Source organism: Diadema setosum, chromosome 6 (assembly GCF_964275005.1).
Source record: "Diadema setosum chromosome 6, eeDiaSeto1, whole genome shotgun sequence".
Lineage (NCBI taxonomy): Eukaryota > Metazoa > Echinodermata > Echinoidea > Diadematoida > Diadematidae > Diadema > Diadema setosum.
The window spans coordinates 31,441,006-31,466,756 of NC_092690.1; the positions used below are offsets into that span (position 1 = coordinate 31,441,006).

At 36.8% G+C, this 25,751-nt stretch overlaps 2 protein-coding genes across 2 annotated transcripts in view; one reads left to right on the forward strand and one right to left on the reverse strand.

Moving 5' to 3' along the window:
• LOC140230093 (uncharacterized) overlaps window positions 1–25,751 on the reverse strand; it is a 48,614-nt gene that overhangs the window by 9,254 nt on the left and 13,609 nt on the right. Inside the window, exons 4-13 of the mRNA XM_072310300.1 lie at window positions 24,788–24,884; window positions 23,741–23,849; window positions 21,294–21,365; window positions 13,927–13,995; window positions 12,804–12,990; window positions 12,001–12,094; window positions 10,965–11,063; window positions 6,160–6,250; window positions 4,928–5,184; window positions 3,895–4,058 (exon numbers count right to left, since the gene is read on the reverse strand). Of these exons, the coding sequence (XP_072166401.1) occupies window positions 3,895–4,058; window positions 4,928–5,184; window positions 6,160–6,250; window positions 10,965–11,063; window positions 12,001–12,094; window positions 12,804–12,990; window positions 13,927–13,995; window positions 21,294–21,365; window positions 23,741–23,849; window positions 24,788–24,884 (1,239 nt within the window). The remainder of the gene's footprint in view (window positions 1–3,894; window positions 4,059–4,927; window positions 5,185–6,159; window positions 6,251–10,964; window positions 11,064–12,000; window positions 12,095–12,803; window positions 12,991–13,926; window positions 13,996–21,293; window positions 21,366–23,740; window positions 23,850–24,787; window positions 24,885–25,751) is intronic.
• LOC140229722 (uncharacterized) overlaps window positions 2,271–25,751 on the forward strand; it is a 78,244-nt gene continuing 54,763 nt past the window's right edge. The window contains exons 1-2 of the mRNA XM_072309962.1: window positions 2,271–2,342; window positions 24,737–24,897. The gene's annotated coding sequence lies outside the window, so the exon portion shown is untranslated. The remainder of the gene's footprint in view (window positions 2,343–24,736; window positions 24,898–25,751) is intronic.

The following is a 25,751-nucleotide window of genomic DNA, read 5'->3' on the forward strand; positions in this document are numbered from 1 at the left end:
GTGTTTTTTTGGTTAATATAAATAGGATTATTTCAACTTTTAACCATTAAAATCAATCAATTCTAGTGTAGATAAGCCTGAAAGTGCCTGCAACAAATTATGGCTAAAAAACAATAGAAAACAAAAAGGTCGAAAAAACAGTAAAATATATAAGAATTTAAAAAAAACAATAGAAAACAAAAGAAATTGATTTTGATTGTGTTATTTTTTTACACAAAAATTGATTGATGTGCTTTGAGGAATTCTGACACAACAATTTAGCAATCCTCCAGTCTTTTTAATGGAGTTATAGGTGAAAATATGATTTCATGCACAAATTTGCATAATTAATCCATTAAAAATAGAAAGGCAATATTTTTCTATTGTATGACCATGTAATCTTGTAGTTGACATCCAGCTCTATCTTCGGGCAAAATTTCGCGGCGATCGCGTGATCAGCGGCCGAGATCTGAAGGGGGGGGGGGGGGTCAAATTGAACCCCCCCAGTAAAAACTTGGTCTCAAATAGCCCAGTTAGAATAGGGTTAAAGGAAGTTAAAATGAGACCATTTAAAAGCACTTGACTGCTCGTACTATAGTTATCAATTAGCCAGAGAAAAGTGTCCTACTTCACCTAGGCCAAGGACTAAGATAAGACAAACCTACATGAGTTCTAATGAACCCTTTGTCGCGAATAAAAAAAAATAATTATTGTAATTATTATCAATTTACCACTCTGTTTAATGGTACAAACCAAATATAGCATCAAAAACAAAAATTATGCTAGCACTACTGCAGCGTCAACATGTGTGCTTTGCCCTTTAATAGAAAATTCAATATGATGACTAACTTTGATATGAGAGCAATATCTCAAACATTCAATGACAGTTGTAGCTTCAGAAACAAACTAGCAAACAAATAATAGAAAACCTAACACTAACATGTCATCCCTTACCCACCCCCCCCCCCCCCCCCCTCCATGGTTACACTCATTGCTTTGATCCAGCAGTCAGTCACACTATCCAATGTTATGGCTGATTTCAATCCTAATTTAAGAGTTTCAAAACTTCATGAATCAGACCCACAGGTGGTATTCTCTCTTTGAAAAAGAAAATAAAGGAAGAAAAAAAGATGAAAACCAACCAACAAACAAATATGTAATGAATAGGAAATCTCTCCACATTACATACACTGTATGTCATAAATATTCAAGCCAAAAAGAAGCAAAATTCAATACCATCTCTTCTCTTTCATCATCAACAAGGCACGAAAAAAGTTTATTTTGTTACAGCCCAGTGCACATAGGAGGAAGTGCAAGCTAGTACAAAAGAGCAAAACTTGCCTAAGCAGGATGCATCGTGTGGGGATGCTGTTACCTCAAACCAACCCGGCATCTTAACAATTCTTCTGATGGTTTAAGGGGGAATTTAAAATCTTGGCAAAGGACAGGGAATGTACCGAAACTAGCTGTCAAGCTTGAAGGAGGAAGTATGCAGTAAATTGTGGAACAGAGCGGTCTTGTGGTTAACCCTAAAGGGGCCGGGCTTTTGCATGCGTGAGACCCGCGTCATAATCTACAAGACTGTGTCATAAGATTTTTTGAAACAATCAATTTCTAATTTTAATTAATTAATTATGCAAATTAAGCTCAAGATGATATTTTAGCCTAATTAAAAGCATTGAGAGTCTAATTTTTGATCTGTAAATCTGTTTTAGCATATTCAACAATTGTACATCACAAAAACTTCCAAAACTCATTTCAATTCTTATGTATTTTATTGTTTTCAGAATTTCTTATGTACTTCTTTGTTTTTCAATTTTTGGTTTTTCTTTGTTTTTTCATTGGAAATTGTCACTGACCACTTTTCTACCATAATTAGCACAAAGTTAATCAATGAAAGTGATTAATTGTAAAAATAATCAGGTTTTTATGACTTTCATGACAGAGCACTGTTTTCCATAGGAAATGTACACAAAATCACAAAATTGTGCTCGTTTTGGGGCGACATTCCGTTACAAAAATGGGCGTGGCTTTGCAAAAGTATGCGCGGACGTTGCAAATTTGGTCTCAGAAGTTGCGCAAGACTTGAACGAAGAAAGTCAATTTACCTCACAGCTTGACTATTCTGCATATGACACTGACACAATATACATTGCCTGTCACAGAAACCACAACCCTCATAACTCTAATACAATGCTTAATGCACCACGACTGTACTTCTTGGTGATCAAAGTCTTTTTCCTGTGTCAAGGGAAGTGATCTCTAGCTGCTATTCCTATCACACAATGTGGAAAGCATTCACCGATTTATGCATGCAAGACAGGAAAATTTTGGATTCAGAGCACATTGTCTGGTTCCCTTTGGTAAGTCTTACCAAATACTTGTTTTATGTAGCATATCACAATTGTGATGAACATACAAACCAGTATACTACACTGTATGTTAAATGTTGAGTACTGCACAGCACATATTATGCAAAGGCCATGGAACAGCTCGTACAGGAAAGAATGCCTGCACAATCTGGAAACACTATTTGACTGACTGAAGAAATTGAATAGAGGTTACATGCATGGGTGCCAAGGACATTGTGCAGGCTGTTTGTACACTATGCATAGAAAAATAAATCACTACGTGTCAAGTACCAGTATTAGTACCTTATTATTACCATGCAAGTAATCCTTGGAGTCTTAGATTTGCACAGTCATCTCTAATATTGTTGATGCTGTGCCACAAACTCATAATTCTCGAGGTGATCACTCATATCTACATGCTGGTCCATTCCCATGACATAAACTTCCACAATACCTTCATGAACTGTACTCTGCTATTCACTTTGATACATGTCTTTGTAAACCCTAGTTATTTAGACAAGCATTTTTGTAGATATTTCCTTCTTCCCTTTTCTTATACCCCTCTACATACTGTTTGTACATATTCTCGTTCTGGCTTTCTTTGTACCATGTCCATATATTCATGATGAATATCAAAGCATTACAAGTGTTCAAGACATATTATTAATTATTACCAACTATCAAATAGTGGGTAAGCTCTTTCTAATAACAAGCCATGTGCCATGGCTTGCTGACAATGTAATTGTCCTAACCACCACTATGTTTTGCATTAAAGAAAGAAAGATAAGAACTGTTTAAAGGGATGGTACAGTATTGGTGGAGATGAAAATTGGGCTTTAACTTTTTTTTCGAGATACCAAGAAAACACTTATGAAATAGTACAGAGCATACCATTTTAAGAGGAATTCAAAGTTTATTTGATGAAAATCGGGTTTGGAATAGCTGAAACATCCAAAAACAAAGTAAAACAAAATGATCGTAATAAAATGTGGGTCCCACACATTATTAGGATCACTATGTTTTGGATATCTCAGCCATTTCAAAATCAATTTTCACAAAATAAACATTGAAATCCTCATGGAATTACATGCTCTTTCATATTTCATAAGAGGTTTCTCGCTATCTCACCAAAAAATGGTAAAAACCTGAAGTTAAGTCTCAACCAAAACTATACGATCCCTTTAAATCATATTTTGAAATTGTTCACCTGTTCTCAGTGTAAAGAATGTGTAATTGTGTAACGTGGGATATTAATAACTGACTGATCCGAGAGTACCTCATTATGAGGAACTGAAAGCCTGGAAGGCAATTAACCTTGCTACTTAAGGTTCCTGTAAATTCACCTTGTCATAAGAATGTTTTGCTCTATCTGACCTCTGCACAACAAGGGTCCACTGTTAAGCATTGCAAAGTGCATTCAAATTCAGCGTAGAGTTCAGTGACCCGAAATTCAGTGGATAGTTTAGTGACCTTAAAGTCAGTGGATAGTTCAGTGACCCTTCAGACTTGTGCATTTGAAAGTAGCAGAAAAATCTTTTAAATGAAAAATCTCCTTGGAACTCACCTCATCATCCAGTGATATCGTCTCCTCAAATTCCGATGAGTTGTCTGAGCTGGATTCTGAGAAGTTATTGAGCAGGATGCGGTACTTCTTGAGGAGGTCTACATTGTTGGAGGGTTTCATGTCACGTAGTGCATTCACTGCTGCATCGTCGAATCCCCAAATGTCTGAATGGGATGAAATAATTCATATCACACATAGAATACTGTATACACGGTAGTAAACTTTTGAATTTCTAATTTTCAAGGATCAATACTTCATAAGGATTTTTCCCAGTGTTTACAAGCAGATTCACGACCATAGAGTACAGGTCACTAATGAAGGGAGATGTAAGTGTGCACATTACATTCATGTCAAGGTCAGAGCTAATAAGTTTGCATGTTATTACCACAGTAAATTTGTGAATGCCACCTGACTTCTTTTCATATTACTGTCCTATTTCAACGTAGGCAGAATTTCTTGTGCCTTTGGATTTCTTGTCTTCCTTGTAGGACAACTTTCGAGAGTACAGTCGCCTCTCTTTGCTCAGGATGAGTGGCAGGTTTAGATCTCTGCCAGGATTAAGCAGCAATCTACATGAAAAATTGTCAGACATTGGGTCATCAATCATATTACACTTCACACACCCCGACACAAGAGCTGTACAATCACACATGACACCTTAGCCTGCACACACTTGCATAATGCAATCAATGGCAAGTCAATACTTCGTACACACATGTACCATACGATGTACTGGCATCTGTGCAGCAAACATTCAGCACACACTTCTGTAGCTATAATCATGCCTTTATTTTTCCACTTACATGTAGATACAATCTACACTTCTTTTTCTTTTCTTTTTTTTTTTGGGGGGGGGGGGTGTGGTAAAATACGAGGTGAATAAAGTAAAGATATCTTGCATTTTTTGCGAGGATTTTGTCCCACCAAGCGGTGTTTCCATTTAACCATGACCAAGCCTTACAATATCTGTATTTCTATATCTGAAAGATATGCAAGGTGCTATTTGCCCTTTCTAGTTGGGCCCAGTACTCACATATGTTGCCATCTTCGGCCCCTAGGAGAAGCAGGTCCAGAGACTCCACAAAGAGTGCCTTCAGTAGGGCTGAGTTGTTGTGTTTGTAGGTGCAAGAATTCGCACCGCCGCTGGGCTTGCTGTACGAATAGTGGCTCGGGGTGGGGTTGTGAAGGCTGCGTACAAAGGCGCTCACCTGAGGGCGCCGTTCCTCACGCTTTTCATTCCGCAACTGGGCCAGTTTGGTTTTGGCCTCAGTCAGTAGAAATGTCTCCTGACTGCATGACCAGGAAAAAATATAAAAATCTTGTCGAGTTTACACAACCATTTTCTCCCATTGTACTGTGAAATGAGATATGTTTAATGTTGATCGATTTCATGAATTGACCAATACAGCATCAACAATCACCAAGTCTTAAAAATAAGGTCTCCTGTTTAGGTGCACTACAAACTGTCTCCACTGTGGGAAATCCGACTGATTTTTTTTCGGGGACCGAATCAAATGAACCAACAACCTCATTTAACACAATGAATCAAGCACCATTAATGCCATGTATATCAGCTGGAAAGTAAAATGAGAAAAACACAAACCAAAACCAAATAAATGAACCTTAACACCCCCCAAAACAAACAATCAAAAAATTGAAAACAGCAAGCTACAATGTTGTGACATACATAAAGCACTGTCATTTCCGCATAGCCTGAGAACAAAGAGAAAGAATTACATATTAAGTTTGACAAAATATGGTCATTATTAAAGTAGATTTAACAAGAAACAAGCAACATATTCAAGGATGGTATTGTTACATAAACGATACATAACTAGATGAATAAATGAATACAATTTCAATTAATGATAAGTAAACAAAGGATAGTATGTGATTTTACAGATAACGAAGCCTAAAAACGCGGTAGCGTAGGGATACATTGTATAAAGATTGTGAAGGTTGGCCCTAGTTCCGACATATGTGAGAATCCAAAAAATCATTTGAGTAAAGCTTTATTACTGTTCTCCATGGAAATCTTGTACATACACAGGAAAAAAAAAAATCTTTAAGTCAGCCATGACCGATGAGCATACACTTCGATACACATAGTCGCTGATGAGGGCTATTCATGGTTTTTCAACTATACCCCAGTGAGCAGTGAATGACGATCACTTCACCTGTTCAAATTCCCACGCCTCACATTTAGAGAAACAGAGATGGAGAGAAAGTGAACACTGTCTAGGATACATGTATCTCTCAGCTCACCTGTACATGAAGTGATTTGTCTGGAGTCTTTCCCAGTTGTGGGCCTGACCATCACTGCCACCGTCAAAGAACAGGATAGGATCTTTCTTGGCTTGGAGTTAAGACAACACAGAAAAAGGTAATTTAGTACACCTCACATGGGTCAACACTTTAACCCTAACTAGGCCGGGGGGGGGGGGGGGGCCTCCGAGGCCCCCCCCCCCCCTCGACGTTCCGCGCAATGTATCGCAATCGCAAAAAGCTATCGCCGCGATGTTTCGTGACTTTTTTCTTTCGAGTCTCCCGCATCTTTTGACACCAAATTTGCAACGCCCGGGCGCGCGGTTCCGAATTTACACATAAATATGTACATGCATGTCAGACTAAAAATTGCTTAAAAACGTGAATTCGTGTACAATTTCAATGCAAACTGTGCTTACAGGCAAATTTCATAAAAGCATGATTATTTTGGTGTTTTATTGATTAAAATCAATGAATAACATATTTTCTTGTTCGGGGCGATGTCGCGGACAAATATCATCGAAAAAACAATGAAAAACATAAAGTCGAAAAAACAATGAAATACATAAGAAATAAAAAAAAAACAATAAAATACTTAAGAATTTTTGTGATATCACAATTTTTTTTTATTACATTTGCTAAGGACACTAAAAAGAATATCTACACAAAAAATGTGCCTGTTTTGAGCTTTATTTAGTGATTTATACAAAATAGTCTGATTTCACGAATCATTATGCATAAATTAGCAAAATTTAGCATAAATGATAATTCTTTAAAAAATTAACTTCATGGTGTCTTAGATTACATCATAGGTAATGTGTGTGCCAATTTTCGTCGCGATCGCGCGGTCGACAGCCGAGATCTGGAGGGGGGGGGGGGGCCTGATGGGAGGCCCCCCCGGCTCTATCAACTACCTAAATAGCCCGGCCTAGTTAGCCAATAATATAATGGGCAACTTACATGTATTTGGAATATATGTGACCTCTATTTGTGTGTGTGTGTGTGTGTGTTTGTTCGAAACAAATTTGTACGCCACGACCATTACTGACTGTTTCTTGTTTTTGCTTTAGTTTGCTTTGTGATTATTTTTTCTTTGAGTACAAGGTAGGATATATTAGCAAACCCTGTTTTTGTGTTTTTTGTGTGTTTTCTTTAATAATAAGAGTTTATAGGCCAGTTTTAGCCTATAGTGACCACCTAGCTCCACACCACAGAAAAGTAGGTCAAAATGATTTTTTTTTAAACTTTTCAATGAGGTTTAAAGGAGGAAGTTCTAAGTCTTAAAATGATAATTTGGGAGAATTTGCTCATGCTAACCCATTCAAACAGTGTTTGAAATAAGAGGGAGTTAGGAGGTTAATTTTCGAAGAAAGGGGAGTAAAGAAGATTTAAGGATCATTATGGTCACCTAGTCATGCAGGGCAGAAGAATCAATGGGGGAAAAAAAATGTGGTCCAGAAAAGCCTGTTAGTATCTCAATTCTAGCCAGGATGTAAGCTGTAAAATTTTGACAGTAGACAGAGAAAATATCACTCCCTAACTTAAGACAACCTTTGAATTTGAGATTGAGTTTGCCAAACCAACATGATATATTTAAGTCCAGTACAGAGAATCAGCATCTGCAACTTTTTGCGGGTTTTGAGGTGGGCGGTAACATACTAGTAACAGGGCTGCCAACCTTGAGTGAGAGTTTGGCGTGAGACACTGCGAGGCTGCGAGGGAGCGGAGCGACCTCCTGGCTAGCGCCTGGCGGCCTGCTGTGCGGCCGTACATGCGTACGTACTACGTACACAGTCGGTGTATGTAAAGCGATGTAAAGCACACGTCATAGCCATGTATGCACTGTAATTTGCCAAAAGTACAAGCTACGCTCACGTGGTATAGGTAGAAACCAATCGTAATCCAATAACTCGTTTTTGCGCGCGAACCGAAAACGATTATTATTGGTTAAGCTTTACACCCGCGCGGGAAAATCTCGAAATTTTGGGCTTGGGCATATCGATATTCGGAATATCAGAGAATTTAGAGATATATTTATTTTTGTAGTCATGTACATTCCATTTCGGGGGTTTAGCGTGAGATTTCGTTTATCAGAGTGAGACAGTCAAAATTGGTTGAATTGCGTGAGTCTCACGCTCAATGCGTGAGAGTTGGCAGCCCTGTAGTAATGCATTTGGGCATACAACATAGGCCTACATATCTACTCCACTCTTTTCCCCCTTTTTGTATTGGCAGCTGGTAAAATAGAATGACCTGAAAGTGTGCACAGAGATCAGTGGGGAATCCCCCCAAAAATTGTGCAGGTCATTATAGAGGAAGCAAAGAGGCAATGCTATCACCTGACTTTGAGGTGATGGCGGACTGTAGCACATTACAATTTTATCATATGACACCACATTGTGTTGGAATCAGTCATGTGTGAAGTATAGTGTGTGGAGATCAATAGGGGCATGCAGGCAGTGACTGGCTTTGGTGAGTATCTGAAAGGTCTACACAGTAATGTACATGCACTGTACATGTATGAATAACAGGTTTATCCGTGCACAAATCACGTACACACTCTGCAGGAGTCTGCTGTATTTGTAGTATGCTACATGTACCTATTATATGTTAAAGTTCTTTGTATATCATGTTTTTGTATTCTGTCACATTTCAACAAGCGCATGGGCTGTTCTTCTGAGTACAAGTACTACATACCGTGGAAAGATGTTTTGTTCCTGTTGTTGTCGATTTTATTTTCTTGTAAAGATACAGTTATATGCTGCCTGAAGGTTTAAAGATTTACCGGTAATAGATTCACATCAACAGTCAGCTTGGATATATGACACTGCCTCACAATACAATAGGTCACATCAAAGGTCACAAAAGATCACAGGGGTTGTTTCCCCCAGTGAGCCAGATAATGGTAACGGTATTGAGAGTCAACTGTAGTATGTTTGCTTTTGGGTGTCCTCATGCAGAGTTATTGTTGTTGTGCAGTTGTTGTTGTTTTTTTCTGTCTGATTTCAAAGTTTAGTACATGTAGCATAAAATGATTGTGTGAAGCTTTGTGCAAGATTCTGTTATGGTCTTTAAAACTTTTAACTGTACTTTTTTTTTTTTTCAATTTCCACCCACAAGGTAAAAGAGTGCTGCATGAAATACAATGTACCTACAAGAAAAGCTGATAACAGCTAGCACACTTTTTTAAGGCCTACTAGCTGTAAATGGGTCAAAATGGGGTAAATTATTTGATGTATAGGGCCCCAATTTTTCTCTCTTTCTCCTCTTGCTTAAAAACAACAACAACCTAATGTAGAATGATCACAGAAGATTGCATGTAATAATTGTTTCCCCCGTCATGCCCTAGGGTAGTCTAACAAGTACCGTCAACAATTCCACACATCACAGTGCTAGAACTGTTTTAGCTAAAGAGTTTCAAATTAAATGTTTGTTTTAAACACAAAACAGGATGTATTTCACATGTTAAATGATGTAAAACATAAACTGTGATTTTTCTGCAATGCTTCAAGATTTTGTGCTGTTGTTTCATGATGTTTTCCTTAAGAATTATGAGCAGCTATTTGTATTTTCTGCATGACATGTATGATTGCAGAGTACCTTCACGTTTTCATATGGCATATTGAGAAAATTCACTATTTTTTCATTCATCTGTGTGTAAAGATAATGTGGACTGGCATTTAGATACTGTTTTCAAACTGTATTCCTCGTGTTCTTTGCAGTTGATATTTTGTGAATTGCATATACGTCAAATAACTCTCTCAGGCCATGAAATAATGAAATATAATACGATTTAAAACAAAAAGGTTCATAAAGAAAAATGCTATCAAAAGCAAACTTAATAATAGAATTACCTGAGAATTAACATCTTCTTACATTTAACTTTGAACAGGGATTTCTAGACAGTACATGTAACGGACATCAAAATCTAAATATGTACTATTAGAAATAAAAAATCTGGAAAAAATTGCATATTTGCATATTTAAGAATATGTAAATACAAAAGTAAGAGTAATATTTTATCAATGTGACTACACATTCACATGTAGAAAAGAAATGAACTATGTGTATACCAAATTTGGTTGCAATCGGAAAAAAAAAATCAACAGCTGGGTAATTAGTGGTAGGGGCCCTTTAGCCCCCCCCCCCCCCCCACCTCCAGTTTTTCAAGCCTCCAAACATCACCCCTTTCCCCAGTCCTCTTCCCCCCTTTTTTTGTGTGTGTTGTTGCGTTATTATGGACACTTGACATCTAAGCTCGATATCAAATTACATTTTTTTTTTTAAATCTCATGTGTGCTTGAAATGTTCTCTATTGTTGTTTAAATTGCATATATTTGTTTTTTTTTTTTTCCTTTCTATATTGGGAAAGGGGGGCTAGAAATTTCCTAGTTTAGCATGTTATGTATCAATACCTACAATCTTCTCCCATCAGAATTTTATCTTCACTCAAAAAGTCTTCTACTTGCTACAACATGTAAGGCTTGTATACAAACCGCTCAAAGTGAAAGGTCTAGGAGTGGTCAAATTTCCCCCAAGGGCACTTTATGTGGATTTTGCAATGCAGGGGATCACATGTCTGCAACAAGTGAAACTTTGAACATAAGCCAAAATGAATTTCCTGTATGCAGATTCATTGCATGGCAAGGTCACAAGATTGTACTAAAGGCAATTTTGAGCAAGTTTAAGTAGCAATACTGTAACAAAGAAGCAAAATATACACAAAACCAACAACAACAACAATAAACACAGTAATAAAATCCCAGTGAAATATAGGTAGTATAAAATGGTAGGGAGAAACTTACTGTATGTCAGGCATTCAACGGCGTGTTTGCACTTCAGCGTTGTAATGCAGCCCTGGGGGTTGTACTTCCACATCAGTATGTAGCGTCGGCTGCTGCTGGCTGTTAGTGGGTATTACGCCAATTGTGGCGAGTCATTTTCATTATCACCATCAACATAATCATCATTATCATTAGATTCATATTACGTAGGACTATCAAGAGTAGCATCATCATCACTGTTTACTAGGTCACTCAAATCAAAATCATCACCAACATCTAAACATCATCAGTACCATTACCATAAATATTTCTATTTCATAACAATCGTTTTATCAGCAGCAGCGTCTGCAGCATAATCATCATCATTATCATTGCTACATGTATGTCCCTAATATTATCACCCCCTTCATTATCAGCATCATTCAACATCACAATCGTGAGCATTTAAAGGCCTCCTCTCCTATTCTAAGGGGGTTGTACAGTATACAGGGGCAGATCCAGGAATTCTGTAAAGGGGAGGTACCTTTGCAAAATTACCCCCCCCCCCCATGGTTTCTTTTTATTTCTCTAGTTTTGACCAAAAATAAAGAGGGTGTGCGCACCCGGTGCGCCTCCTCCTCCCCTAGTTTGGTTCACTCTCCACCTAATGATAATGTCTCAAATGCATTTGCCTGTACATCCATAGACCGGTGTTAGAGTACTTGCACTCAAAAAAAAAAAAAAAAAAAAAAAAAAAAAGCCTGATATGCATTAAACTAAAGATTTTTATGCATTTGGGTGATTTTGAACTGAAAAAAAAAAATGTCCATAACGTGGGTTTTGGGTAGAGTAAAACAGGTTTGAAATCGAATGAAACTCTGAACCATCATATCCCTCACTGACTTTATAATAGTTCTCCATTTTAAATGATTCACTGGAAGTTAGTTTCAAGGCTGCAGACCTGTGATTGCCATTTATGCTGGAAAATGCAGGGAAATAGACACACAAAACAGCATGAGGGATTCAACATGGGACTATACAGGTGGGCAATTGCTACATATGAGTATTTTGCACTGACCAATGACCTGGTTGAGTTCTGGGATGTACTTCATATGCTGTAGGTGATACTTCTCATTTTCCTCGTCTTGAAATGTGCCGATGAAATCAGACACCTGAAGAGCAATCAATAAGATCACAATCTGAATATTGAAATGTGTCAATATAATTTGAAAACCAGTGGGAAAATCGATAAGATCAGAGTCAGACTCTAGAAATAAACACTGTATTTGGACACAATTTGATAACCATCAGGAAATCAATATGTTCACAGCCTGACTTATGAAATGTGGTGATACAATGTACTGCCAGTGCAAAAATCAATAAATATCACAGTCAGACTTGAACCTCAATAAAAGACATTGAGTTTCTTTCAACATGTGCACACCATATCAGTCTGTCCCAACAACTCATTATTGACATGGTTTCTTTCTTCTCCCTTTCTTCTTCTTCTTCTTCATCATATCTTTTGTCTACATTCTCCTCAATGAGATGACTACAGCTGCTATTCACATACATCTCAAAAAGTAACATGATATCACATTGTTTCATGATAGTATGCAAAATAACACTGTAACCTGTAACTCCCACTACTACTGTATCAAGTTCCAGTGTTGTTTTGTATATCCCATGGTAACAAGATACAAAATAACAAGCACTGGAATCTTTTATTAACCCACTAAAAGACTAGTCAGCTGTGTATGCTCGAGTATACAAGGGAACATTTCTATGATGGGAAATGAGTTATTATAGCAAAATTAGCTTACTAGTCCAGACATAATAATGGTATATGTTTTTAGGTGGTACATGTACATAGTGGCTTACATTTTCCCCAGACTTGGGGTCATAGAGTGCAGCTACAGGAGAGGTTCCACAAGACACCCAGAGCGTCTTGTTCTTGGGCACGTAGCAGAGGTCGGTGATGGTGGATAGGAATCCGTCCAGTCGGTGTGTAAGTTTGCCATCCTGGGACCAGATCTTGACCACTTTGTCAAAGGATCCTGTCACTAGCCTTTTGGGTGTTAGTGTCATACAGACAATGAGTTGTGCAATTATTAAGCGGTTTGTCAGCTTTGCTGGGGCTATTAGAGGAGGCAGCATTTCATTCACTTTTATAGAGGTGGCCGCATTTGTACACTATACAATGTAATGTACCAACATGTATATTGTCATTTTAATGAGATAAAAGGTTAGAAAAATGAGGTGTTCAGTACTTTTTTCCTAAATTCACGTTTTTTTTTTTTTTTACAGACTATCAATAGTAGACTTATTACAATTTCTTTTGAAATTGTTTCTGATATGGAAAAAAGTTTTTAAATCTCTCATCCATTTTCAACAAATTCAAAATGTAAGTGAAAAGGCCTTCTTGCCAGCTGAATATTTTGAATGCAATTAAATTATTTTCCTAATAATGAGTTTGAAATGTGCTAGCCGGAATTCTTCCCCCCCCCCCCCCCCAAATCTTTCTCTTCTGCATAGGTAATGTACAGTGTCTTAGACGTCAGGTTGAAAATATGCATTTTAGACATATCCGGGCAATTACCCCCAGAAGGCAATTACCCCTTGGCCAAATATTGGTTAGTGGTAAGGTTAGAGTAAAGATTAGGGTTAGGTTTAGGGTTAGGAGTTTGGGTTAGGGTAAGGGTTAGGGTTAGGTTCAGGATTAGGATGAAGATTAGGGCCAGGGGAAGGGTGCGGGGTAATTGCCCAAGGGGTAATTGCCCTAGACCCATCTTAGATTTTGAATGATATCTTAAAAGTTTTACTGAATCAATATATTTCATGAAACAAAACCAATAGGAAAGAGCACTTCACAAAATATTCACAATTGATGCATGAGATGTGACCACGCAGTCTATATGATTGTTTATCATCGGAGATATGTGATCCATACACTTGACTTCAAGAAAGGTTTAACTACACAACAGACATCATATAAAATACTCACCAAGTGTTGTTTTCTGAATCCCTGATGAGGACGAGACATGATATACCAGCATCATGAGCCTTGGGGTTGCTGAAGGATTTTAGGAGAGAAATTTTAGAGCATACATTCATGAGCTGACCACTTCTCTTCTTGATGTGTTACAAGTATCTTTACCTTGTTGTGCTTTTACATAAATATTGTCGGTAGGGCCACAAGATCTTGTATGTCAAATGTTCAGGAGAGCAAAAAACAAACAAACAAACAAACAAGAACATGGTGGCCAAAGCACTATACCGAATGGGATAGCCTTTCCTTTGAAGTGCTGTAGTGGCTTCATTTAGGGGGTATTATAGAAGACAGTTAGGATTTGGACAGGACATCACTACACTGATTATCTGACCATTTATCTAAAAAAAGTCTGTGTCATCAAAATTTGAGATTATAAGCTCTTGTCACCCAAGTGACTTCTTCTGGTGGAGGGAAGGGGGGGGGGGGGGTTGCCGGTGGGGGGAGGGGTGCTGGTGGGAGGAGGAAGAGGAAGGGAACATAATCATCAGCTTTTTAGTTGTACATTGGATGCTAGATACAGAGAAGACAATTTCTGTATTAAATGTATTGCCGTGAATCTGGTTGATTCATCAATCAAAATAGCCCGACAGTGTATTTCCCAGGTCTTCCCAATGTTGAAATAGAGGGTCTATAAAAACAGGTAGAAACATTAAAAAACCTCACAGGGGCATACATGTACAAATAAACCCTTTGGACATTATCTCCGAATTTTGAAAGCTATCTAACACTGTCTGTAGCTTGGAGAAAATTGTGCTAGATGTTTGACAGGAAGTTAAGTGTTGAGTGCAGCTAGTATAGTTTGTGGGAAAAATGGAAGCATGGCTGGAACACATGTTCAAAGCTCCACAGAGATCGATAAAGTAAACTTGTACTGTCGGTGTGGTCTTAATTGCAATAGCAGTAATAAATTACTAAAATTAAATCAATGGATATTTACAGTCACACCTTGGTGGAAAATGGCTATCTGTAGACTTTGATACAAAACTATACACTTTGTAGTAACAATGATTGTATTCACTGTCACAACTTTCGGACTATTACAAGTTTTATTATGATTATTGTTAGTACCGGTACAGTATCATGGTCATGATCATGTTATAATTATCATTATTATTATTATTATTATTATTATTATTATTATTATTATTATTATTATTATTATTATTATTATCATCATCATTGTTGTTGTTATTATTACTACATGTATTATTACCATACTACAACATTGTACTACTAATATCTACAAGTACTGATTACAGTCATCATTAATACTGTTACTGATCATTATCATCATCAACATATCATAAATTACTACAAGTTAAACTAGTATTTTGACTATCATTTTTGCATAATCATTCTTATTATTATCATTAATATTGCTATCATCAATTTTATTCCATGACAGATTGTTAAGTGTCTGTGTCAAACTGGTTTACTTTGAAGTTAATGTCAAATTAGTGTTAGATGTAGCTAGAGCAGGACACAGTTACCACTAGGAAAACTAAACTGTACAATGTTCCATTTTACAAACTGTTGTATCCTACTTCCAGCGTAGAAATATGCTCTCATCTCAAGAAATGTGAGAGGGTTTATAACAGCAAGGCCCTCTGAAAGAATTGTGTTATCACTGTTAAAGTACAGATTTGATGTTACACTGGGTAGGTATGACATGCTCATATCACCATCGAGTCAAGTTAATGGAGTGTCCAAAATCATCTCCTCCAGCATGACTTTCATGTCACAAAGTACCAAATTATGTAATATTATTCCCATACTGCATTGTCAAAGGATGTATGCGGCACATTTTTTGAAGTACGTACATCTTTAACAAACAAAATTGCTTGGTATACACCAGAACATAGAGGTCTACAAGCAAGCAGAGTGGACACCATTTAAGCAGGTCATTGTTGCTTATCTCACAAATTATGAAAGGTACACCAGATCCAAACTGATTTCTTAATTTTACATGAAGTAAAATCGGACAACTATTCTAAGATATAACTCTTTTGTGGAGTTGTCTTTTATTGCAACTTGACTGACGAATTGCTCTCCATCAATGCAAATTATGTTGAAGAAGGGCAATACACTGTAAGTAAATCTGTGACAATAAAAATTATCAACCATTTCATTTTTTAATGAAAAACTAGCAGCAAAGAAGGCATGATGTAGATTGGAGGGGGTGGAGGCAAGAAGGCATTTTTAAACAGACGAAAAAAAAAAACAAGCAAAGAAAGTATGCCATGCATATTTACACTGAGTAAAATCAATACAGACAACAGTAAGGTCTCCTCCATACTACAACTAGAAGGCAGTTTCCCTGTGTTTGCGACCCACATGACGGGCAATGTATGCTTGGCAAGTGCTATGAAGACAACTGATTGAACTGTGCATGCAGATGACACTAATTGCTATCAATGGAGAGCACATCTTAGTATCCAACAGAATGGATACCGTCATCCATGGCAAGTGACCACATTGTCATGCCAGCAATTGCAGCAGGCCCTGGTACAGTGCACTCCCATTACAGTGTATAACACACAAGGATCAAATTCCGGTTTCATGTAAAAATTCATGCCGCAACATTATGATATCACTCTTTGTTTTGTTTTGTTTTTATACTGTTTATTTCTTCGGTCATTACTTACAAAATCTTGCTTATAAATAACAAAATGTTGCTATACCCAACGAAAGAAAAAGCTGCCTGTTGCAAGGACTTTGTTTCTACAGGAGTCCACTGTACGAACGTAGCTCAAACTGCAGAATCAGCGTTGAGTCAAAATGACTCTGCAGTGTTCTGAAATCTATCACCTGTTGATTCATTTTGCAATAGCACAACTTATGTAGCTCATTCATCATTCTCAGAAATGCGAGAATAAAAGTGCAATCTCGCCATCTGTTCCTGCCTAAACAGTCAAAATATAAGGTTTCTGTCCAGGCAATACACAGATTGGTGGAGTTAATACTATTAATAATGCTTTGAAAAAAAAAAAATCAACTCACATTTAGTCATTGAAAAATAACACACATCCAGGCAGCCAATATTTCATATTTTGGAATATAATGCTTTGGAGAATTGTATCGATCAGAAATTTATGCATTACATTTTGTCATAATATCAGTACTGATCACAATTAGTAACTAGCAAAGTTGAAAAAGTACTTCTACTTCTGCAAATCAGATTTGAGTAATTAAAATTCACTGACACTGTTATTGTCTGAGCTGATTAGAATTTATGGTTAGCATATATAATTTATTTTCAAATCAACTCAGATTACAGTCACAGTTCACACACTCTAGCATTAAAAAAAAAAAAAAACTAAGAAAGATCAGCAAAAAAAAATGAAATTATCTAGTCTAAAGCTTGAAAATGCAAAGCGGTTCAACTTAAAAAGGTTTTGTTAATTTAAGAAACAGAAAAGCAGCTACTCAAGTTCTACAAGCTACATGCTAGCAGTAATCAAAATCTAACAAATTACAATATCAAACTAACGTACACTGTAAAAAGCAACATGTACATTATATACAGTGTATTTCAGAATTACAGCAGGACATGTTTAGCAAACAATGCAAAATAATTAGTATCATCTAGAATCTACAACTGTAGCAATTTGCAGAGTTACAAAGGTGCCAAGCTGATGGCATTTGTTAAATTTGCTGTATTAGATCTTGGATGCCCAACTGATGGTACAAACTTACGTCATTCTGTTAAGATGAAGAACGTCCAAGTTTGAAGCATGACAATTTCAGTTAGATAAATCAGCATTAAATATCTCAAACATTTCATGATAGAGTGATTACAAATCTAGAACAATTTCTATCAATTACATATTATACACATAATGTGTACAATGCAGACACTGGTCACTCTAAAGAAAAAAAAAAGGAAAAGAAACTTTTATTAAAGATTCCTGGCATTGTTCAATATTTTCCACCATAAGATGTCTATTAACTCTTTATGTGCCATGGTGGAAACCCCCTGTGTGCCACGTTATTCTGAGACACGAAGGTAGTCATGCTTGGAGAAAGAATTCTGTTTTTCCAATCTGTATAACTTCTACAAATTTCTGTTAAGCTGGACATAATAGTGAGCAAAGTTAAAGAGGAATGCCAAACCTTGCTTCCACAATGTATAACAATTCTATTTTCAATTTTTCTTTTGAATTACCAGTTGCTACATTACCGTAAAGGAATGACTTTTGCACATAAAATAGTGACAGGAACTTGTGTACATGCAAAATCTAGTTGGGAACACCGCTTGACAGTCATTCACCACATACATGTAGAATGCAAGCCGTAAGTGAGAGGAACAAAAGCGTGAGAAACGCTTTGAATGTACCGCGGGATTAGCAATTTATCGATCGGTTTTGGCGGCTTTGTTTGTTGAGCAGAATATGCGAAGTTGGCGCGCCGTCGACTGAGTCGGACGTGCGAACGTGGCACATAAAGAGTTAAACCAGTGACATTCCAGGCCAAGGAAACCAGTTGTTGTTTACATATGTACAAACAATTAAAATATAATATAGAAAATAGTCTAACATTTTCTTGTTTTGTTCTATTAAAAATCACAAGTCCTTAAAACTCCACTCCATGCTCCATTACAACAAATGTCCTCCCTACTCCCATTGCTGCAAAAGGCACCATTTCCAGCATGCAACTACACTGTACCTCCTGTTTAAAGGAATTCACACCCCGTTCCATCTATTGTACAGTACATGAAGACAGGCTACACTCAACCTTACCTACATACATGTGTGTAAACTGTGGGCCTACTCTGGTTATTGTATAAAAAGGCATCATATGAAAACTGATATTCCGTCATTCATTTTGAAAAACAACTTTCCAAGACCATTAATTGTGCTGGTTGCTAAATAAATCACTGAGGACCATGCATGGTGTTCACTTATCATTTTCTTGGCTTTACTATTATTCAGTATTATGCACAACATTTTCAGGAAGGATTCCTTCTATTCATTTTCATTCTAGAATCAGTTTTGTTGTTTGCTTTCAGGATATATTTTTTTTTCACTACAGCCACAATGTCGATTTTAAAAAGCATTTTATATGAATGTGCTCGAAAGATATTGCAAGGTTGTGTATCTATTCCATGGCAGCAGTAAAAAACTGATTGTTGAAATTCAAAAGGAAACATTTTATTTACATCAAGCTTCTCCATGCACAGTGGGTTCATTTATCAATATTTGTACTATCAAGAGATATCACAATTTGGAAAGTATTCTGATCACAAAAATGGAAGGAGCAGAAGGTGGACACAACATGCAGCAAAATGGGGTCCTGTATAAGCCGTTTAGACATAAATAGTATGTACCAGCATTTTGTGAGACAATGAATTTGAGGAACTTTGAATGAATAATCGAGGTATCAAATTACAAGACCCTTCACATGATCTTCTCATCTGCTCATAAACTGTTTGCTGTTTTTTTTTTTTTTTTTCCTTTTTTATTTTAAGGCTTGCAAACATGAAGCAATCAGTTTGAACACAGTTCTATTGTGTGAGGTGTGCATGCCCAGTAGGAAGGGCATTGAATTCTGTAGAAAGATTGTGTGGTCTGTGTAATTTAGCAAGAGGAGGATATGGATGTATATGGGCATGTGAATTTGCTATGCATCTGAATTAGGGAAAGTCCCCTTGGACTTCCGGTAAGTGGAATATTTCCTTCCTTACTCATGAGCGCTGTGGGGGCAGACGACTACAGAGGGAACTGTCTATTCATGTTCTGTGAGTCATGCTTGAAAACTTTTCTGCTCCCTGTCACTTCTGCTACTGATGTATGATTTACGGGCATGTGAATTGGGTGTGGTGGCTTGTGTCCATACAGGCTATATTTGATAATTTTTTTGTCAATCGGTAGATATCAGTTGTGCTCAGGTATCATGCTGTAAAAACTGCAGAGATGAAAACTGAACTGATACTACAAAAGTGAGGCAAGAGTTACACAGGCATCTTAACTGTTTGTAAAACTTAACCCTAACTAGGCCGGGGGGGGGGGGGGCACCAAATTTGCGACGTCCGGGCGCGCGGTTCCGAAGTTACGCATAAATATGTACATGCATGTCAGACCAAAAATGGCTCAAAAACGTGAATTCGTGTACAATTTCAATGCAAACTGTGCTTGCAGGCAAATTTCATAAAAGCATGATTATTTTGGTGTTTTATTGATTAAAATCAATGAATAACATATTTTCTTGTTCGGAGCGATGTCGCACACAAATTTCATCGAAAAAACAAGGAAATACATAAGAAATTAAAAAAACAGTAAAATACTGAAGAATTTTTTCTGATATCACAAATCTTTTTTATTACATTTGCTAAGGACACTAAAAAGAATATTCACACAAAAAATGTGCCTGTTTTGAGCTTTATTTTGTGATTTATACCAAATAGTCTGATTTCATGCATCATTATGTACAAATTAGCCAAATTTAGCATAAATGATAATTTTTTGACAAATTAACTTCATGGTATTTTAGATTACATCATCATAGGCAACGTGAGTGCCAATTTTCGTCGCGATCGCTCGGTCGACGGCCGAGATGGGGGGGGGGGGGGGGGGGGGGGGGCTCCCAGCCCCCCCGGCTCTATCAACTACCTAAATAGCCCGGCCTAGGTAGGGTTAAAAGAAAAACAACAAACAGATTAACAAATGAAGAGTTTGTTTGCAAAAACCGATAAGTCCATATTTGTCATATGGAGATATTTGCGATTAAAGGTCAAAAAAATAAAGAGAATAATAAGAAAATTTTTGCTTCTTTTGACCATAACTTCAAAAATATACCTTTATATGTAGTGACCAATATATCATCTGAAAGGTATTATTTTGTACTTTATGACAGAGACCGTACTTCAAAATCTTCAAAAATGGACTTATCGGTTTTTGCAAACAAACTCTTCAAATCTTCTTTTTCCTACGCATTGCCAACAACGCTTCTGTTGAGTATTTACGACTTTACTTTCCTTTTCATCCTTCTAAGTCATAGCGAACTCTTTTTCTATCCTAAAGCTATATGAGCTGTACATTGTAAGACAAAACTGCTCAGTACGAAAACTTGTATATTTAAGCAAACACTGATAATTTATGATATATTCTCATGCAAAAATGAAATCTAAAAGCTGTCTCAACATATTATCACAGTACCATCAGCTAAACATGTGAATGATACATGGTGTTAACAGTCTCCTTCCAGAACTTTATATTCTATCAGCATTAGGCTTTCTCTCATTTGACAATACATTGTACCATTGTCAATATCAAAGGTAAAGCCACAATTTGGATTTATGAACTAAGAGAATTGGAGCTCACCAAAAGACTGGCGTCAGACCTCTGTTACCAGGATATGAGGAGGAGTCATAAATGATGAGTTTTTGGTCAAACCTGAAAAGAAGAACAAAAGTAAATAATATTGGTAGCTATATACCAAACTGACTGATCAAAACACACATTTTTTCTAATGCAATACAAGGAAGGATGTCTGTATACAAATATTACATTAAATGACAATCATCCAATGATGATGTTTGTTGTGTGAAGTCTCATCTCGAGTTGATCATATTGTTTGAGGTTGCCTCCCTATTCATCTCTACCCTTCCCAGGTTGCCCATCAATGATCCAGTGGTCATCTCTGGCCCTACCTCTTCCTTTTGTGTGCTCATCCCTTTGCTTTAATAATCCCCCTTCTCACCTTGTACCTGTTTGGCTACCTGCCTTTGACACCTACAAATCTGTCCCTTTTGTTTTCTTTGTTCTGTGTCCCTAGCCCTTCCAGGACAGTGCATATTGTGTGTACAGTGTAGTTCATAATCTGTTTCCCTGTGTACCCTGTACATGTATGCTTGTAATTTTGCCTCTGACAAAGATTCTGCTATAAAAATCAAAAGCTCATGTCAATTTTGACTCCATTTTACTCCATGGGCTTGAAACCACCATCGGACAAGCAGTTTGCAGCTGCTGCTCTTTTTCTTTTTGTCTTTAGTCTTTAAACTTTTCAGTGGAAAATCCAAGATTCATTCTACAATGTATTTCAATAACATGACAATGCCAGTCATGCATATAGAGAATTGTTTTGGGACTGTGTTAGTCTAGCTGGTATCACTCACTTTTGATACATGAATCTATTTTTATTTCTCACTATATGATTTCAAGTAAAACTTTCACTGTTCTGTTCACAAGCCTTCACTTCTCTGTAACAGTCTACTTTATTACACAATCCATAAGTTATGTTCTTTGAAGTATTTATAATGTACATGTAAACGGTACATGTATCTTGTAGTTCAGTATACATTCCCACTTTGTAGCATTATGGGGAATTCCAGGCAAGCAGACAAAGCCAAAAACCAGATAAGCGGAAGACAACAGGATATCACATGCTGCACTCACAGGCCTATAAATTGTAATGACATCACAAGTTTGCGTCTGCTTCAGATATGGTTACCATGTGTAGTAATCTTCTGGATGAGTTTCATTCATTTTCTCTTGCACTGCTTTTGGGTGGGGCTTGTCACACACTCTGATTGAGTCAAAGACACACTTTCCTTTCACTAAGTCTACGAAGCTCCCCCCACCCCACCCCCCAAAAAAAAAAACAAAAACAAAAACAAACAAACAAACAAACAAGCACACACAATAACTACAGTGTGCAATAAAGGAAACCAAAACCCAAATCTATATGTGGATTGAATGACTGCAGCAATATTAGTTTGAGGAATGCTGGACAATTAATTCAAACATTTTGTATTATAAAAGTTTGGGTGGTGTCATCATTTCCAGGTTGATGGTATGTGTAATTTTCATGATAAATAAAGTTTTTAGGAATTCTCCTTATATTTTCTCAATATAGTCGTCCGTATATGATGCCATAAACTGTACTCTTCTTATCAAATGATGGCAGCATTGAAACTACAAAGAGTCAATCTGCCTTTGCATCAACTGTTTGATTTTCCTTTAAAATTCACTGATTTATTCTACTAAATATTGCTGCTTTCAATAAATCCACACTAATATGGATTTGATTTCAAGTGTATCACATGAGTTATACATATATCAGAAACTGCTTAGCACAAATTGGATTTGGACATACTGACTAGTAATGGATGTCAACTCAGTTCTTAGATTAATTATCATTATCATTGTTATTATTTTTTTATTCTTTCTTTTCTTCACAGCGAAACATTATCAAGAGCAGCAGTAGTAGCTTTTGTGGTTACTAGGAGTTGCAGTAGCAGTTTAGTTTCAGTTGTGGCAGTATTTATAGTGACATGTAGCTGCACCTAGAACAACTGCTTCTAGCAAACTTAATTCTTCTATCTAATTCTGATCAAGAGTTTAATTTGTAAAATTCTGTATCCTAATCTACATCTGTGTTATACTAAAGGCTCTTTCAAAAACACAAGCACTTCATTAATGTTCCTTGTTATCATTTTCACTATCATGTTAAATAGTGCCAGTACAATCAGTACATGTGTAGTCCAACTAGGAATGGTATGACAAATGGCAGTTTCATATAAAAAGTCCTTCATATTCAAGCTGACCTTGTCAATTACAGTAAAAGTACTTCAACGGAATAGCAAAAAGCTAAATACAATCAGACAGACAATAAAGAAAGTCACAAATTGTTCGAAGTTATTGTTCCGAGATGATAATGACAGAAAAATGACAGAAAATCTAGATGGAGGCAATGGGCAATAGCTTGATATAATGCCTTGTGAGGGAAGCATCATGTCTTGTGAGAGAGGCACTATTACACCACTCACCCCGCAGAGTATACCCTGGATTCCAGACACACTATACACTTGATGATGTCGGAGTGCTCTCGTGAGTTGTAGGAATATTTCAGGTTGATCAGGTGACCACTTTCACGATCTGGCGAGAAGAAAAAGGTACAGCATTCTGTTATCTCAACACCAACACAGCATTGACTGCAGGCAGTGTGCTACCTCCTGTCTGTGCAAAACTACAATAAAACAAAATACAATAGAAAAGCCCAGGGAACAAACAGGGACTCAAACAATGATGGCACGCAAAACAGGAAAAGAATTAACAGAGTATTTCAGAGCTGATTTGTCACTAGAGCTAGATGCTAGTGTGTGAATGGAGTAATGACAGCTTGACAAAAGAAAATTGAAGAGGATGTGGATAGAATTGCAATGGTACCTGAATGGCATTTACTGCATTTTTATTTTTTTTTTTATTTATTTTCCTATTTTTTTTCACAAAAGAAAACAAAAAATACATATCTATCGTAGTGGAAAGTGGGGGAAGGCTTTTGAGTACTGGTAATATTCCAAGTACCAGTGTTGCCTCTTTGTGCAGTCATTGTTGTTGTAGATTGAAGCCAACCAGTTCTGTTTTCAAGCAATGTGGCCTGTCTATACATCTCTGTAAGTAGGGTAGTAACAGCCATGAAGAGATCCTTTCTATACCGCTATAATACTATGGACATAAAATGCATTTGGTGAAGATTATTTGACATCAAAGCCCTACTTTGGACAGCAAATTCTTCATGTTTTACTTGATGCCTTCGACCGAAATCAATCACTACTCAGGCTGCTACTAGTATATACAATGTACCTGATTCTTTCACTATATATTTCAGTGTACACTTGACTGCACATCTTCCCCGTCTTAGCCACAAATAGTCACTGTAACACCTTAAGATATATCTACAGCGCTAATGCTGATGTTATTATCAACAATTATCATCATTTTCATTACTTCTACAACTATCATTTTTTTCTTTTTCTCATCAGATTCATCCTTATATCGCTGAAACCTTCAGGGAACAGCATCATTGAACTCACTCTCGTCTAGGCTGAAGACTCGGATGCAGGCATTGAAACCACAGACCAGCTGGTGCCGACGGAGGTTAAGGGCCATAGAGTAGACAGGAGAACCAAACTACACAAACAAGGTATCATGAAAAACAAAAAACATCAACAACAAACAGTTAACCCTCATTGTGCATGGTTTGTTCATCAATCAGCACAGATGTACGTACGTAAACTCACTGCCAATTAAAAAAATAATCAGGTTATCTAACCCACCTAAATCCCTCTGGTGTCATCATAGCCTTACAGTTAGACTGAGCCATACTGTTTATAAATACACAAATTAAAGTTGGTTGCTATGATGATATTTCCAAGCATGCATGTCACTTGAGTTACTTGAGAGTAATGAATTACCAAAAAAAAAAAAAAAAAAAAAAAAAAAAAAAAAAATGTCAAGTTTGGTGGGATTTCTAAATGTTGATGAAAATTTCATGTCTGGTCTCAAATTGTCCTGAACAGACATCATATCTTGATCCTCGGATCTAAAGCTGCCTGTCATTGAGAAAAGGATGAACAACTGAGTGAACAGAAATCTTGCACCTTTTGAAAGTAATTATTGCCGAGCATTTATTCAATGTCAGCTTCCCTAAGACACAACTGAAAGGCTGTTTTACAATCTACCAATTTCAAAAATTTGATGATAATGACCATGGCAGCCACAGTTTTTCACTGAGAGATTGGTCAGAAATCACTGAAGACTTGGGAAATCATCTAGTGCTTTTTGACAGACCATAATGGTAGATTTTTTTTTTTTTTGTCAACTTTTTTTTTTCACCAAATGGTCTTAAAAAAATGTCTGTGGTTCAACTTCATAAAGATTGCACTGCTCCTATCTACATGTACATGTAAGAATAATGTACAATCTTTACTATCCACAACAATGCCATGCATTTTCAATAGATTCAAAATCATTCTGATTTTTATAGGTTGACAGCAC